This window comes from Aplidium turbinatum, chromosome 3, assembly GCF_918807975.1.
Source record: "Aplidium turbinatum chromosome 3, kaAplTurb1.1, whole genome shotgun sequence".
Lineage (NCBI taxonomy): Eukaryota > Metazoa > Chordata > Ascidiacea > Aplousobranchia > Polyclinidae > Aplidium > Aplidium turbinatum.
In genome coordinates this window covers 10,570,934-10,589,157 of record NC_137474.1, presented here as the reverse complement: position 1 = coordinate 10,589,157, position 18,224 = coordinate 10,570,934, and the positions used below count along the sequence as shown (strand labels likewise).

Sequence of the window (18,224 nt, the reverse complement as noted above, 5' to 3'; positions counted from 1 at the left end):
TTAATATTTAAAGGCACTCACCGGCCACGGCCCACAACCCACCGGTTGCCGATACATCAGGATTCGTTCTCTCAATCAGATTACAAGTTGGCCTAGTGAACCCCATGGTATTAGAACCATCAGCACTCTCATCCCTACGTCCACTCTCGGAATCTTCTATAGATCTCGACTTTTTCGTCATGTATGACAAAATAGAATTAGCTTTCCGTTTGCCAACACAAATAAGTGCGAAAACAACAACTAGCGCAAAAACAGTTTGGAACAAAACACTAATTTTGTGAACAGTAAATGTGATGTGGACATTTTTCCTACTTACAAAACATTCAAAATTAGTTCGTATTTTCAATTAAAGTCCCAGACGCTTTCGTCTTTCTGCTCAAATATCGTATATAATTTTACATGTCCGTGTGATTCAGCATTGACGTATGGTACATCGGTATGTCCACCCAGGGGCGCCGGAAGCGGGGGGGAATGCTCCCCCACCTTCAAGTTAAAGATGGTAGAAGTAGGGGATTGCTCACTCTAAAGTAAGATGGACAACTTACTGGAGGGTCATAATGTTTTGACAAAATTTGATGCAACTACAGCTTGAGGTCTACTGCCATATGTCGCATACTCAGGTGCAGTTTATATGACCTGCCCACGTTTGTACAAAGTGTGTATCGCCAAAATAAACGTAGGAAATATGTGATATCATGTTCATTTAATAGTATTCAAGTCATGATAATGCAGCGGTATACTTCACGCAACAGCGGTAACGGTAAGTAGCCTCAAACTGCTGTAGTGAGGTTTTGCAGATTTTTTAGCACCCAAAATTATAACCAAATATAACAATTCATTTGATAAGAATAAATTTACCTAAAAGCAAAGAAAACGTTGTGCAGTTCTGTTAATTTTTGAACTTCTTAGTATTATAGTAACCCTCCAGCTGTCCTTTTCGTAGGAAAAATCATTAAAGTGAGTCGTCCCGGTATTCTACTGTCCCTACTTCAAGTTGTCTGTAGATGGAGGGGTAGTGGTGCCCTTTTAAGGTCATGTAAGCTACTGCACATTTTGCAATATAACAATTTCTGCTATTCGCTTTTAGCCTATTTATAATCCTTCATTTTTGGCTTAAAATAATATTCACGCCACAAAATTATGTAACTCAGTAGGTTACATCAATATGTCATAGCATGACGCCCTTCTTTGTATACCGGACACTTATAGGCTATCATTACTCAATTGTGAGCTGATAGATGAGCATTATCGCTATAGCTTATCTTAAAACTTTTAAAAAAATTGGTCTTTCACTAAACAAAAGTGCCCTTTTTTCATAATCCTGCCACTCCCACCAGTCAAAAATCGTTCCGGCGCCCCTGTGTCCACCAGACATTTGACTGCGGGAAAGGGTCGCTAGTCCTCACACCCGTTGGTCGACGTTGCCTTACATGCGAGAGTGGGAGCTCGCGATGTTGGGGGTGCTCAGCGAAGGCAAGTCGACCCTTGTGTTCTGTGCCACATGACCACGAGCGTACTGGAGCATCTGAATTTTAGAGACTTAAAGAAAAGTGCCACCCAAGACCATATCATGGAGTGTTCTTTTTGCCCAGATCAAAAATTCTCTGCTGACTCATTTAAAATTTTACGCAAGAGCAAGTCCCAATTTAGCACCAAAATTCAGGAAGCACTGTTATGCTACAACTCAAATTTAAACAAACAATTATTTGCTGGAGGCGCGTCCATTCTCCTTAACATTTACTTGATGTAGGCTATCACGTTCCCTGTGGTGCAAACTTTTTTGTAGTTATTTATGTAGTTGCCTTTTCTTAATGTAAATTTACTTTCAAGAAGTTGAAATTTATTGCATTTTTTAATTATTTTTAGATTCCTGATGAAGGCTTAAAGTTAAGCCGAAAACGTTCCACTGTTAAAACTATTTGTAAATATGTGAAATATATATTGTTATAATGCTCAGCCCTGTTGTATTGTTGTGTCTTATTCATGTCTAACCTGTAAGCAAAAGGTATAAATCGGGAACATACAAAAGTCAAAAACTTCATTTTTTGTGGCGGGTTTGGGGGGGGCTTGAGCCCCCTTAGCCCCATGCTGGGTGCGCTACTGATAAGTAGACACAGCAACATAGGCTATCCTACTAACGCGTTGAAGTGGGCTAGTTAAACTAGAACTTCAAACAACTAAACGTGCGTCAGGCATCCAACATCGATTCATGCTGAATATGAAAAGTGGCCTCCATCAAAAAAGGAAATTGGCTACCGTATCAGCTTGTGATACCTACAGTAGGCTAGTTTTATAGTTAGCTCATAAACCCAATGTAGTTGAGATTTCCATACTCGAAAGCATTTTAGGCTAAATAAACCACAGAAAATTAGGTCGAATAAACATTCTTAATCTGATGCCATGACTGGCAAAAAAAACGAACAAAACCCGGCTTGTAGGAAATAATTAACTGGAAGGTTGGTAAACAAAAGATTCGCTAAGGATTTTGCATTTTCTCAACTTATTGAGGTAGGCTATTGGTGGCCTTTGTTGTTCAACAATTGAAAGTTTAATGTTTTTTAATCAGGTTTGTGGGCTGCTTACGAGTAGCAAACTTCAATTTTAAGAACAGCATTTTCAAGCCAAGTGTCAGGCATGTTAAGTAGGCTATCTCTGGTCTGCACAGACTTGTGCAATCCCTGCACAGAAAATTAAGGAACATAGCCTGAAAGGGGAGATTAAAAACCCCGTTGGGTAGTGGCGGCTGGTGAGTTCTAGAAATGGGGTGGCGTGTTCGCCGAAGGCAAATACAACAGCGGGTGTCTGAAGTCCTCCGACAAAAAAGTTTGAAACATTGCATTTGGTTTGGTGCATTCTAAGCGTAGTTTCATCTCTAAATTATGATAAAAGTTCAAGATAAAACTTGGCTTATTTAAGACACAGATTTCTAGATTAAGAGTTTTACAAATGTGTAATTTTTGAAGGGGACGATCAACAAACAAATGTGAATAGCAAAAATTATCAAGCATAGCCGCCATTAAATAACCTTTATGTCACAACAAACAATTTAGCCAGGGTAAATTAGACAGGGTGATGTAGGCTAACTCACATGGTAAAACAATGTTAGTACAATATTATTAAATAATAGACCGCTGGGCCAGGTCGATTTATTTGACTGTCAGGGTCAGTAAGGTTTGACAAGTGTTTTTAGACTGAAATTTTGTGTAGATTTCAAAAATAAACCTCTTAATTGCACTAGCCTGACCGTTTTTGTTATATTAAGCATTTTCTGAGATGATACCTGTCAATATCGGCATCGCTATATCCGTTAGGGTGCACCATTTGCCCCCCGACCTTTAGCAAAAAGCCTGAACTTTTTTTTGCTTATGAGGTTATATTAGAAAACAACTTTTGCAAAGTATCATTTTGATTGGACAAAGTTTAACCTCCCCCACCCGGCCATTTTCTAAGGGGACTAACTGCATTTTTTCACATTATTGCCACTAGATGGAGCTGCTTACAAGATGCAACTGCACATTTATTTTGGAAACATACCCCTCTTCATTCTACATAACTAAAAAAAAAATTGTCTGAATTGGCCAATAGGAAGTAGAAATATGGGCAGTTTTGTACTCTCCTCTAGCGCAATACTGTCTCTAGTGGCCAAAACATAACAACAATTACCTCCTTAAATGTTCATCCAATTGAAGCAAAACTGGTGTCTAATTCCCCATTTTCAAGGGTGGTGAGTTCATTTTTGCTGCTAGTTTTAAAGATTCTAGCCACTAGGTGGCAGAAAACCTGCTTTTCATAAGTTTAAGCTAACGTAACCGCTTGGACTTGACTTCAAATATGCAAAGTTTCAACAAATGCAACTCATTGAGATGTATATCATTGAAAACAAACAAAGAAAGAACAGTGCAACATCTATTGTAATTGTGATAGATATTGTACAGCAATAACCTTACACGAATTTCACATCGTAAAGGTCACACAGGTAATGAAACAGTACATTCACAATTAGATTGTCAGATACCATGACGCTGAATCTATTTTCCTATTTCTTTGATTTGGTAATTTTTTTCGGGAATTCTCTACTATTTGTAAAATTTTTTGGTATCTTTCTTCCTTGAGAGCAGTCCCATGAAAATCCTGGACCAGTTTGACTCCTCGCTCTGCTGTGTCATTAACCACACTGATGTTACTCACAATTGTTTTTGCAATTTTGTAAGTCTCATTGTCATCCCAGCTATCGATAGGTTCACTTAAAAATGCTGAGTCAATTTTCAAGATTTTAAAAACGACCAAGAGTCTTCTCCAATATAGTCCTGGAGATCCCTGGATGTGTCTGCTGGGAGTTCAGGAAAACAAGGTTTTCCAAATCCAGAACCAAACCTTTTTGTGCACACACCGTCATTTTTAACTAAAATCATTTTTTTGTGCCACTAGTTCTTTGGTTGAAGTTTTCACACTCTGACTGAAAAAAGCCAACGGTACAAGCTCTTCTGTCAGATACCACATATGTTTTCCAAAACTTTTCAGAGCGACACCCGCAATGGCACCATCAATTGCATGATAATTAAGGAAGGAGTGAATGAACAGTTGGTCATTTTTTGGAGCAGTTGATGGTTCAGGAGCAGTTAGCCACCACGGGATATAACTATAAGCTCCCGCTCTATAAGATAATAAATTATTATTCCTCATTGTAACAAGTAACACTCGGTAATATTCCCTACTTGGATACCCTAAAAACCGCAGTGAAGTTCAGCAAGCATGCCTGAGTCGAGCTTGACTTCACATGTAAAAATCTTTGTGAAAGTTACGAATGGTCTTGACTCCTGACCATTCCTGAAAATCGATAAAAAAGTGCTTTTCTACAAAGATTTTTTTAAATTATGACCTACAAAAAAGTCTTCGTACGAACACAAGTATCTTCTAACGAACAAAATATCTTCGTACGATTATTCGTAAGTTTTGTTCGTAACGAAGACGGAAGACCATAATGTACCAAATTGCCGAATCACAAATATTCGTGTTCGTGCGAAGAGCATAGGTTAGTACTAGCTTATGTGACCCCTGGAGAGCAAAAACCTTGCAGCCCACTTTCAAAAAGCGCGGAAAAAAGCTAAAATCAGCGGTTATGAACTGAGAAAGCTGAACGATAAATTATCGCTGTCAACTCTTGCTACACCATAGACTGCCGAGAAACACTTGTTTTTGGGAAAAGTCTTGGTGGCTAGTGTCGAGGCACCACCGGTATCGCGGTATGGTTAGCGAAACACAATGCTCGCTGTTCTATATAGTGAGTAGGCAGGTACCAGTAGTGCTGACGCCAGGAAGATCGCTCCTTCTGAACTGAACTGTAATTGCTGCAAGTTGAAGCTCTAGCTGAGTTGTTTCATGCCGAGTTGTCCGATGGCCGTGTAGGAAGGATCTAGTATTGGTTCAATTCTACACCTTGGATTAAAGTTAAATTGGTGGTAAAGTTCTTCAGTTTCTGTTTAACCACCGGTATTACATAAAGTAGATTAGCCTATTAGGCTAACAGGGGTCACCAAACTTTTTACTCTGAGGGCCGGATTGCTGCGAGATTAACAGCTGCGGCCGGATGCAAATTGCGAAAAGACATAGCCTACAACTATTTAGAACCTCCATTGACTTGAATTGAGCACAAGAAATAACAAAGTCAGCAGTGGAATAGCAAAGTGGTGATGAAAATCGAAAGGTTGCTGGAAAATTTATCCCCTGCTGTGATACATTACACGGCATCTTGCTCTTGAAAATACATTACGCTACATCTTTCCAAATTTGGCCTAGGCTGTCCCCGTTTGTGGTGGCCTAATGATAAACAGCAACGTCAGTCCTTTACAAAAAGTTTGGTAACTTTTTTCCTTAACAGTTGTAGTGCAGCTGTTATTTCCGCAGCACGTAGCGTGCCTGATGAAATCAGTTCGCGGGCCGGTTCCGGCTCGTGGGCCGTAGTTTGGTGACCTCTGGGCTAACCTAAACTTAGGATAGTCTATATTGTGTGGAAATTTCAGAGTTGCATTAAAATTTAATTGACAACCGCTGTAGTCTAGCTAGCCTACTTAAAATTGTATGTTTTCCATAATAGGCCTACTAATGAAAATTCTTGATAACAAAAAATATGCTGCTGCTTTTTATTGCTGGGTTGGTGATTTACTATGTTTACAATGTAACGTTTGTCACTTTTCCTAAACACTGGAAAACATCTGTGAAGTGGAGATTGTTATGTCTTTTTGTCACAACAATCGGCAACCTGATTGACATATTGGTAAGTGGTTGCTGGTAGACCTATGTGAAAACCATCATCAAAGACCGAACAGTTCTAAGATTATGCGTTAATTTCTGTAAAATAGTATGGCAGTCAATGTGGTATGGACCTATTTTTTCAAAATATGTAACAAAGTATCCCAGACCAAGAGTTATCACCCTTTTTCTCAGTTAAGTGCCCCCAAGTCTTGAAACAATCATCCCGAGCTACCAGTAATCTGGCACCAAATAAAGTGATATCTTGACCAATTCGATAAAAATGATGATGTAAATATTTTCTTTGTCGAGTGAGCCTTTCGGCCGAGAGTTTATCTTTTTTCCACCCCGGATTCACGATGTTCTCGGACTAAACTGGAAGGCTATGATGAGTTTGGAGACTTTAATTAGATTCGGTTTTCAATTGACAAGCAACACAATACATGCCATGGCATCAAGCAATGTCTCACCAATTCCACTTGGCGGCAATACATCGCCACCAATTGGCTAGGCCTACTAGTATTTTCGCAAACTATTTGTACTTTGACCCTTTTTTATAGACATTTTGTCTTCAACCGGTTGGTGTTGGAAGAGCAGTGGTCATGAGATGGTTTTACAATGGAAAAAAGCTATTTCGTATGAAAGGTGTTAATGTGGCCGTTGAAAATTGGAATGGAGTTCCTGTTTATGTGTTTAAATCTCAAGGTAAAATACTGATATTAATAAGCAAATTATTATAAGTGACAAGACACACTAGGCTACATAGGCTACACTAAAACAGATTAATAAAAAATGTTGAACTCAAATTTTTTTGACTTCATAGGAATATTTAGGCGTAGCCTACCTTCTATCTATATTCTATATTGTACAGTAAACAAACCTTAAAAACGGTATCTAGTAATTAATAGTAGGATAGAACGCTGCTTCTGTTTAGCTATAGGTTTAGCCTACAATTGAGTTTCATAGGCTACCATTTTCCCCAAATGATGTTCTGCCAATTGCAGCAGTAGTAGGCAAACTGTGGGACGAGGCTAAATTGAGGGTCTTTTATCAATTTTAAGCGGTCAGTGAACTACTTATTGCTATTTCAGTTTTATGAAGTACCATAACCTAGTTGTGAGTCGCGTGGTTCATTGATTCTATTATGTCAATACAAGCTAGGTTGAGCCAAGATCAAATTTCATGACTCGATTTGCTTTGCCAACTGATGAAACTTTAACTTAAAATTTTTTATGTTTGCTTTTCATTGTTTTATTTACTTTTGAACTGAAATTATTTTTAAAAGTAAGCCTACACTTTTGGTTGTCCGATAGTATACAATAAGAAAATGATGATATATTAGCAGAAGCACTTACTACCGTTGCGTTTTGCAAGCTATTAAAGTTTTTGTCAGTTATGCTTATTCATTTTGACGGAGTGGGCCTTCAGTAGTGCTTTGGACCACGATGTAACTGTAAGGCATATTAAAAGTTTCTCATCGACGTGACTGAAGGTGGCTGCTTGACTCGGAGACCGTCATGTTCATGGTCACTTCGAAGCTTCCCGTTGTGGTTACTTGATGCATCTGCTTGATTGAACAATGCGGTGCGCATTTACTATTTTCCGTTGTTAATTATGATCATTAGGCTACTCGCACTGTGTCATTTAGGCGAGATTCACACCGAACATCTAAAGCTGTCTTCAGCATGCAAAAACGTCACATCAAAAATGGCGCGTGTTTGTTTCCTGGGGTGAATGGTAAAAGGACACAAACATGCGCTATTTTTGTATGCTGAAGACAGTTTTGTGTGTTCAATGTGAATTTTGCCTAAATGTTTAGCTGTTTTGATATTGCACAACAAAATAAACCAATCAATCATTAGGTAAACGCCTATAGCTTACTACAGTAGACTAGGTATCCCTGCAGTAGACCTACAGAGTTAAGCTCACTCTTTTGTGCCAGAATTATATCAAGTATCAAATCATTATATCAAATCAATTATATCAAATCTATTGTAGAATAACTGCTTGAAGCGCAGGTTTTAATTGATCATGTTTTCTTGGTCCATTTTCTATAAGTAGGTATAACTGTAATTAAGTCCGTGAGTATTAAACTATTAAAGTTTTTGTCAGTTATGCTTATTCATTTTGACGGAGTGGGCCTTCAGTAGTGCTTTGGACCACGATGTAACTGTAAGGCATATTAAAAGTTTCTCATCGACGTGACTGAAGGTGGCTGCTTGACTCGGAGACCGTCATGTTCATGGTCACTTCGAAGCTTCCCGTTGTGGTTACTTGATGCATCTGCTTGATTGAACAATGCGGTGCGCATTTACTATTTTCCGTTGTTAATTATGATCATTAGGCTACTCGCACTGTGTCATTTAGGCGAGATTCACACCGAACATCTAAAGCTGTCTTCAGCATGCAAAAACGTCACATCAAAAATGGCGCGTGTTTGTTTCCTGGGGTGAATGGTAAAAGGACACAAACATGCGCTATTTTTGTATGCTGAAGACAGTTTTGTGTGTTCAATGTGAATTTTGCCTAAATGTTTAGCTGTTTTGATATTGCACAACAAAATAAACCAATCAATCATTAGGTAAACGCCTATAGCTTACTACAGTAGACTAGGTATCCCTGCAGTAGACCTACAGAGTTAAGCTCACTCTTTTGTGCCAGAATTATATCAAGTATCAAATCATTATATCAAATCAATTATATCAAATCTATTGTAGAATAACTGCTTGAAGCGCAGGTTTTAATTGATCATGTTTTCTTGGTCCATTTTCTATAAGTAGGTATAACTGTAATTAAGTCCGTGAGTATTAAACTATTAAAGTTTTTGTCAGTTATGCTTATTCATTTTGACGGAGTGGGCCTTCAGTAGTGCTTTGGACCACGATGTAACTGTAAGGCATATTAAAAGTTTCTCATCGACGTGACTGAAGGTGGCTGCTTGACTCGGAGACCGTCATGTTCATGGTCACTTCGAAGCTTCCCGTTGTGGTTACTTGATGCATCTGCTTGATTGAACAATGCGGTGCGCATTTACTATTTTCCGTTGTTAATTATGATCATTAGGCTACTCGCACTGTGTCATTTAGGCGAGATTCACACCGAACATCTAAAGCTGTCTTCAGCATGCAAAAACGTCACATCAAAAATGGCGCGTGTTTGTTTCCTGGGGTGAATGGTAAAAGGACACAAACATGCGCTATTTTTGTATGCTGAAGACAGTTTTGTGTGTTCAATGTGAATTTTGCCTAAATGTTTAGCTGTTTTGATATTGCACAACAAAATAAACCAATCAATCATTAGGTAAACGCCTATAGCTTACTACAGTAGACTAGGTATCCCTGCAGTAGACCTACAGAGTTAAGCTCACTCTTTTGTGCCAGAATTATATCAAGTATCAAATCATTATATCAAATCAATTATATCAAATCTATTGTAGAATAACTGCTTGAAGCGCAGGTTTTAATTGATCATGTTTTCTTGGTCCATTTTCTATAAGTAGGTATAACTGTAATTAAGTCCGTGAGTCGAACTAGCCGCGTTTGATCTTAAAACTTCTTCGTTCACGAAATCACGCGCTAACCAACTGAGCTATAGTGGCGGACTAAATAGATCATTTTTTATTCGTTGAAAAAAAAAAGAAAAAAAGAAAGAAGAAAACAAATCAATAGCCTTTTTCCCTATTTTTTTGTCGTATCCAGGCTTACACCTGGTGGTTGAAGATTTAGATTAAGTAGACGGGAAGGCAAGGAAGCCAATCTTCATGTCCACCTTCAGGCATGCCTTTAAGTGTCCTGCCAAAGACACAGCCGCATGCTCTTGAGCAGTGTCGAACCGGCGCCCTTTCGATTGCCGTTCCAGGGCATTCACCACTCGGCTATGCAGCCGACCTTTTCCCCAAAAGTCTGAACCTTAAAACATTTGACCAGGCTAACACTTACAATAGTATTTCAATAAAATTTAATGTACTGTACAGTATGTTGTGGAACCGGTTTTCGTTCATTAGAACTCTTCAGCACAACTGGACCGAAACAAAAGTTATTCGAAACAAATTTAGCCTACAATATAAATATTTAAAGCATATTGTATTATATTGTATATTACTTATATTGTAGGCTAAATTTGTTTCGAATAATTTTTGTTTCTGTCCAGTTGTGATGAAGAGTTCTAATGAACGAAGACCGGTTCCACAACATAAATTAAATTTTATTGAAATACTATTGTGAGTGTTAGCCTGGTCAAATGTTTTAAGGTTCAGACTTTTAGGGAAAAAAGCTATTGATTTGTTTTCTTAGTGATTGCTTTCTGTATTAGGTTGATCTCCCATTTGAGGAAGTGTCATAATAAGTACCAGATCGCCTTTTCCGGTTAGTTTTTTCCACTTTTGATTTTTTATTTGTTCTTTCATTTCTTAACTTTTTTTCATTTTTCAGAAGTATTGCCAAAAAGAAGTGGCATAGTTTATTTGCATGGTGGGGGGTGGACTGTCATGAATGTAGGTAAGTGTGTCTAAACGTAATCTATGTCCGGGGGCGTGGTCAAAGAAGCAAAGAGGGCAATTCTCTCCCGAAGTTTTGTGCTGGCTACGCCTTGACTATATCAGGGACATGTAAAAAGTTAAAATCATTATTTGTTTTGATTTTTACACGGAAACAGCACATTAGAGTTAGACTACAAAAGCAGATAAATAAATATGTATAGGTTATGCTAACAATAATCAGTTTCTCTGGATGATATAAAGTGAAAAGCTATTTTGTCATTGTACACAGGCCATTTTAACCTTAACCCCGTACCCCCCGGTCGGGGATGGCCGCAGCTGACTGTATGGGCCCACTCATTGCAGTCTGTTTGATGTTTTTTGACTGCCTAAAAAATAATTTTTTTTTACTTAAACTCGATATATAATCAATAGCTTAAATCATGTCAGACGGTATTTAGCCTACTGCTTTCCAAACGTTCGACTGGGGCTTACCTCTACATAGGCGCCCACTCATATTTAGTTCGTGTAGTGGTTTTCGGCTTGTAATTTTCCATTTATGTCAAATTTTCTCGCTCGCTCAACTACTGTACGTTTTGTTCATCTTGGCGATATAGGACCAGCATAGCTGGGGATTAAGGGAATGAAACATTTTTTCTGTCCAACAAAAAACTAACAAAACGATGCAATATTCCGAAGTTAACACTGCTTCCTCAAATAACCTAGTTAATTAATAATTAAATTGGTAAATTCCACTGTGAATCGAAATAGGTTATGAAGTGAAATGCTATCGGTGAAGGTGGTAACATCTCAGGTAAATATTTGAAGTTCTAACCCGCTGAAAGGCTACACTGCACTTGGCTATACAAACTTTAAAAAGTGAATTAGGCTATTTAAATCCTTCTGTAGTTGTGAATACAATTTTTTTAGATGGTAGGCTAACTTAAATTTTAAACAGAACTTCTACCCTAATCGAATTTTAATTTGACGAATTTAGTTACATACAAAGTGTGTATCTGGATAAAAAATTACTGCTCCTAAAAATCGAAATGCATAAAAAGTGACCAAAACAAGGTTATATTTGTCAAAATTTTCTGGGGGTAAATCTCCCACACCCTCTTTCCGTTTTACTTTTTCGGACAATAAATTTTGCATTGTTCATTTATGTTTATAAATTTTTCTTTGAACTCTGGTCCTTTCCTAACTTTTTTCTAGATCCGCTACTGATGCATTGTCGGCATAGCGTAACTATTTTTTCTATAAAACCTTGAAAGTTGTTTACTCTTTGCTAAAATGATGAATGTAAATTGTTTTCCTACATTGAAAGAGTTTGCATCCCTAAACGAGTTTTGGTCCTATTTTTAAGAGCAATCACTAAACATAAGGACCCACTAATGGATTCCGAGGGGGGGGGAGGCGAGATGGTGCTCACACGGCCCTGGTTGTACATAACCGAATTCTTTAAGAAAACATTAATAGGCTACTTTGTGAATATGATCAGGAGCCTTTGTGACAACTTAATATTATTGTTTTATAGAATATTATTCTTTCTTCCTTTCCTACATTGCAAAACACACACAAGCCGTCGTCGTGGCACCAGCGTAAGTAAACCGATATTGTTCTTGGTCTGCCTACAGGCTCTACACTTACAGCATACACGCTCCAATTCAGTTTTACACAATCTTTTTTATAACTTGAATTTGGCTGACTTTCTGCATTTCAAGCAGAATCTGAAAATGTTCGCCTTATGTAGGCCTATCTCGCCTATAACTTGTAGACTAACTAGCAGACTACGACTAGTCAAATAAGGTACGGTACCGGTACTATAAAAAGCTGTGATACCTTTACCACATAATAGTCACAGGCTAGAGTTGTTCGATCGAATGTTTGGTGCAGACACCATTCGACACATTTCAACTAAGCTTTAGTAGGCTATCTTCATTTCTGCATTGACCAGAAATAAAGAAAAAAAACAAGACTTCTGATAAATACTGTAACTCTATATCTATTGTAGATATCGAAAAGCACCGGAACATCCTTTTCCTGCAGCATTTGACGATTGCTATGCTGTTGCGGCCCGCTTTATGTCTCAAGCAGCAGATTTTGGTGTTGATCCAAATAGAATTGCCATTTCTGGAGATAGCGCAGGTATGATCTTGCTCAGTAGCGTAGCCAGGAATTTTGAAAGGGGGGGTTTTGACGACCCAACGGCGGGGGGGGTCTGGGGGGCCTCCCCCAGAAAATTTTGAAAAATTACTTTGAATTTGGTGCATTCTGAGAGCATTTTCAACAAAAATGTAGTTACGAATATTTCTGTAAAATGGTGGTGTCTGGTGGCATAGCAAAAGGATAAGATCATGTTTTCTTCGTCATTTGTCAGAAATAAAGCTAAGTCTCTATGTTTTCTTGTTGCTAATTCCTGGCTGAGATGTTTGGTATTGGCAAAACTTGCTCTTTTAATGCAATTTTGTTTAAAATTAAGCAATTTTTTTTAGACTGAAAGCATCATTCTCAATATCGTGACGTCACACGCGTGCCAAAGGGGGGGGGGGGGTTGTAACCCCCAAAACCCCCCCTTGGCTACGCCACTGAATTCTTGCTATGAAACGAGTTTGCCTGACAGTTGTTGCGGTTACATTTTTGAAGAAAGTGACAAGTATTTGTTAGCATGCAAATTGCTAACAATGTCTACAGGCCTTGTCACGTGCTGTGAGCTTACATCTCCGGGGCTGTTCTTGACTAGTTTTTATTGCACACTCAAAGGCAGGCTAAAAGTTGAACAATTACGGTACACAAAATTCATTAAATTTGTTTCAACGTCAATCCAATAGTTTAACCGTTAGATTGAGGCTGAAATATGGTTTAACTGCAAAGTTGCAAAACAAAATAATGTCTTAGTTACGTCATTTTTTTTTCAAACTAAAACTTATTTCCAAATTTTAATGTGTATTTTTATATATAGCGCTGTATTCATCGCAGATATGCGTTGCCACTCAGCGCCCATTATTTTTGAAACATTCGCTTTTCCTGCATTTGCTGCACATGGGTTGAGCTTCAATCTTCAAGTTTTGTACTTTTTTTGAATTGATAAAATCTTCCAAATATTTTGCTTTTAAATTTATTCCCTTTCAGGAGGAAATTTAGCAGCAGCTGTAACGCATAAGCTGTCAAACGATGAAAAATCTGTTGGGAAGCCTGCATTTCAATACTTGATATATCCATCACTTCAGTTTTCGGTTTATAATCTTCCTAGCCTGATAGAAAATCGACATGACGCCCTGTTATCGCAAGCAGCTTTGAACTACTTTAAACTGTGCTATCTTGGGTGAGCAAAGTTATACAGTGACCTACGGTCCTACAGTATAGCCCGAACTGTGCTTTATTCTGCGTTGTGCCTACAATAAAAATATAGTTACAGCTTCGGTAGAGAGTTTGTCTTGTTGAACCATAAGCATACGAAGCCGAGCAACGTTATCAAGTTTAACATATTTAAAGATTTTTATATTTACAAAAAAACACAAAACTACGCAACAATTAAATATCGAACGTTTTCGACATCACACGATGTCCTCTTCAGGAATATGTTTTTTCGTTGTTCAGGAAAATTCGTTTTTTCGCACCTTGCCTTTCTACCACATCATGTAATCTGTTCAACACCTTTTGATGCAGTTACCTTTGATTCTCGCAGAGCCTATATCGTTGAGTTTGAGCTAGTCAGAAGTACTGTGCAGTTTTTGTTTTTTTCCTGTTTATAGTTATAATAACCATTATATTTTATTCAGATGTAGTAAAAATTGTATGTATGTTATTCCTGAAGAGGACATCGTGTGATGTCGAAAACGTTCGATATTTATTTGTTGCGTAGTTTTGTGTTTTTTGTAAATACAGTATAATAATCTTTAAATATGTTAAACTTGATAACGTTGCTCGGCTTCGTATGCTTATGGTTCAAAAATATAGTTGTTTCAAAATTCTTTAATTTTTGTGGGGCTTTTTGATGTCTAGGCTAAGAATTAAGCGAGTTTAGCTGCCCTTGTAAATTAGGCTTGTGACAGTGACACGAAGGACACAACCATAAGTTGCTTTCGTCTTTTGCAGGTTTGTTAATGATGAACGAATATCGTCAGCGATTGTTCTTCACGGACATCTGGTAAAAGATGGAAAAATAGATGCAGATAATTTGAACCACGCTGATCCACGCAAGGTCCCAGAAAGGTGATGCAGACTACTGCGAAAACGCAATGCCTTCAAAAAACAATGATGTTTTTTCCCTAGTTTGCAAGCATTACCCATCAATGTCATTGAATAGGGTGTATTGTTATTCAGTTTGTTTATATGGTTCAGTTCACTTTACTTGCTTTGGTTGTTGAGAAAAAGAATGTAGGTTATGGCCTACTAACACAAATTGCGATTAGTTTGCTCAACAAAGATGGCAACGAAAGACCAAAAAGCTATCAAAGCCAGTTGACACCCATCATATAATTGTCACATTTCGTTGTATAGCCTACGTAAAATAGCTTATTGCATTTTTTTAATAAATAGATCTTACTGCTTTGATCTTTCAATTCATTGCTAAATTTCTGAAATGTGATGAATTCTTAACTGTAGCCTAAAACAGAGTTTTTATGGTATCTCATTAAACCTTTAAGTAGCTTTATTATTCCTTAAATAATTTTTATAACATCTTTTTGCTATTGGAAAGTTCATGTTTAATTCTGTACGGTTTTATAGGTTCAAAAAACCTATCGCTCTAACTGGAGACATACCATTGTCAGTGAGTATCAAGGCCAGTGAAAGACTATCAGAAAGTGAAAGGAAAAAACTTGAAACTGTTATGAAAAACCCACTGCTATCTCCATTGCACGCCACAGATGAAGAATTAAAGAAGCTTCCGAAAACTTTCATCCTCACATGCCGGAGTGATACACTGAGAGACGAAGGAGTGAGTTCATCACCTCATATAAAGCGGAAAATAATTCGATTTTGTACCACATGGCATAAAACCTCTTTCAAAAATATTCTTTTTGTCGTAAAAACACAGTTTATAAAAACGTTTCCCATCGGAAAGGTGCGTCACCAGTTGGCTATATGATTAACACGATTAACAACTAGTATTAGCTACTAAACAGTAGCTTTGAAGGGCCTAGGATATTGAATGTGCTTGTTTCAATGGCCATGTGCCTACATTGTTTGCCCTATTTCTTTTTGTCATCATATATCCGAGATGAAAAAAGTTCCCATTATCTGCAACCGGTGGCGTACGCAGGGATGAGGCTATTGGGTCATGTACCCTTTCAGAAATGTTGATTTTTCAGCGTTGTTGTGATTGTGTAGTGCAAACATGTTATTGTTGAAAAGTAGTCGTGGGTAGCTGGGCTGCATTAACCGTGTACGTGGGTAGCAGGGTAGCAGGGCCCCACTCTTTCCATTTGTTTAATATTTTTTGGCTATTTGAAATGAAAAGATATTGTAGCCTAAATATTGCTACAGAAGCTAGATATTTAAAAGCTTAAATCACGCAAGATCCTATTTATAGCCTCTAAAACTCTGGTTAGTGGCCCACATTTCTGGTTAAGGGCCAATCCATATTCATATTTATTAGGTGCAGCGTTTTTCGGCAATTTTGTTTTCGTTTTGATTTGAAAACAATTTCGAATGCACCTCCTCCACTTTGAGAAAATCCTGCGTACGCCACTGTCTACTCTACAACATGTAGCCTAATAATATCCTCATCATTGTTGGCTGCATAGTCAAGTAGTGAGAGCCCTGGTACGACGCCTGTAATCGCATGGGTTCGACACCGCTCACGAGCAAACGGCCATGTCTGTTAATAACGTGACTGAAGACTGACACGAAGATTAACCTCAATTTTTAAATACCGGGCGTTATGCCTGGTGACGATAAATCTACCGGTCATGCCACTGCTGGCAGATTGCCACTCCACGAGTGATACACCTATAAATAAGCTTTTGCGACTCAGGCCTCTACAAGTGTTTGGCCTATTACACTAGCAATCAAAAAAATTATCAAAGATAAAATAAACATAGGATAATATGAAATAAAAACACATTTATTTTTATTTTTAGATACTGTACTATGAGCGCATGCGCAATGTCGGAGCTGACGTGAGTCTAATTCATTGTGAGAAGATGGTCCACGGTGCTTTTGGATTGACAAAGTATTTTCGTGAACATTCTTTTGATGACGAGGCTGATCAATACACTTTAGATTATATGAACACAATGAGAGACAACTTAGCATGTTAACATAAATGATTACACGCCACAATCTTCTCCATGTAAAATCAAGAAACATAATTTACGGCTAATTGTAGGCTACACTCAGCTTTGGTTAATCGAGCCTCGTCGAGACCAAGCCAAATTGGTGTAATTAAGCAGGTTGTTACATTGAAAAGACGAAGAAAAAACTGTGCAAACAGTGAATTAGGGATCAGAGAGAAGAGATTTGATTGACGGTATTCCAGTTAAACGTGGAATGATCAAGTGGGGTTGACTGTATTTCTATATATTTGGTATTATCATCACCATCATCAGTTGCCATCTCCGCTTGCAGCAGACTGTGCATCAACATGGGTTTTTTGTTTCCAAGAGTTGGTAGTTTTGAGTCACATCGCCCATTATCGCCAAATTAAACGCGCTTAAATGTTGCTTACGTAGCAGCCTTACCAGCAAGGCCAAGCATATTGAATATTGAGTGCTAGAAAACCTTTTTTTTTTCATTGATTAAAGTTGAAAATATGTTGCTTCAATTCATTCAATTTCAATTACGGTACATTAGTGTGAGAATTGTACACGTTTTTTCATGTCAAACTTGATTTGAATAGCGATGCTTAGAACTTAGATCTAGTTAATTTGTTATTGAAGAAATTGTAATGTAATAAACTGTTTTTACAACACAGAGCTTTTTTTCCTCGGCGTAGTTTATCCATAGTTTACTGCATGTAATTTCATTCCATTTTGTTGTTCACTAACATACCAGTGTTGCCAAAAAATAAAGAGTGAGCTCTACGTACTTTATCTAGATTGTCATACTTTTTCTTCTAACCAGAATAAAATATGAGGTATTAGTGACTCGTATTCAATTAAACATCAAGCGCTGAGAGAATCCGTGAGACACATGAGTTTCAGTTTCATTGGTTTTTTGATTCTTTATCCTCGGACTAACAAAGCCTTGATACGTTATTCCTGGTAGCTTCGCTTACTTGTAGAGGCTTTTGACGCAGGGCAGGTTACCGAGATTGACAGAGTGAAGTTTCCGTTTGTTAAAGTGTTGTTGTCGGATAATCAATCCATTCATTAGGTGCCACTGAATGGAGAGTCGTCCTTAACGTGCGTTTTTCAAGCCCCACACCCTGAGAGTCGAACCAGTGCCGCTTGATCTTTTTTCTTTTTTTTAATTGATCTTGAAGCTTCTTCGTTCACAACGTCACGCGCTAACCAACTGAGCTATCGGGGCGGACGTTTTCTGTTATGTTTATGTT

The 18,224-nt window shown here is 37.9% G+C and overlaps 1 protein-coding gene across 1 annotated transcript; it reads left to right on the top strand.

The window, feature by feature from the left end:
- The first annotated feature begins 6,127 nt into the window (after positions 1-6,127).
- LOC145766538 (arylacetamide deacetylase-like) lies at positions 6,128-17,790 on the top strand. Its single transcript, XM_082578262.1, has 9 exons — positions 6,128-6,274; positions 6,810-6,954; positions 10,680-10,745; positions 12,261-12,324; positions 12,738-12,871; positions 13,856-14,048; positions 14,822-14,938; positions 15,455-15,665; positions 16,810-17,790. Exons 1-9 carry the CDS (start codon positions 6,128-6,130, stop codon positions 16,987-16,989), a joined length of 1,257 nt encoding a protein of 418 aa, XP_082434388.1. The 3' UTR covers positions 16,990-17,790.
- The last annotated feature ends 434 nt before the right edge of the window (positions 17,791-18,224 follow it).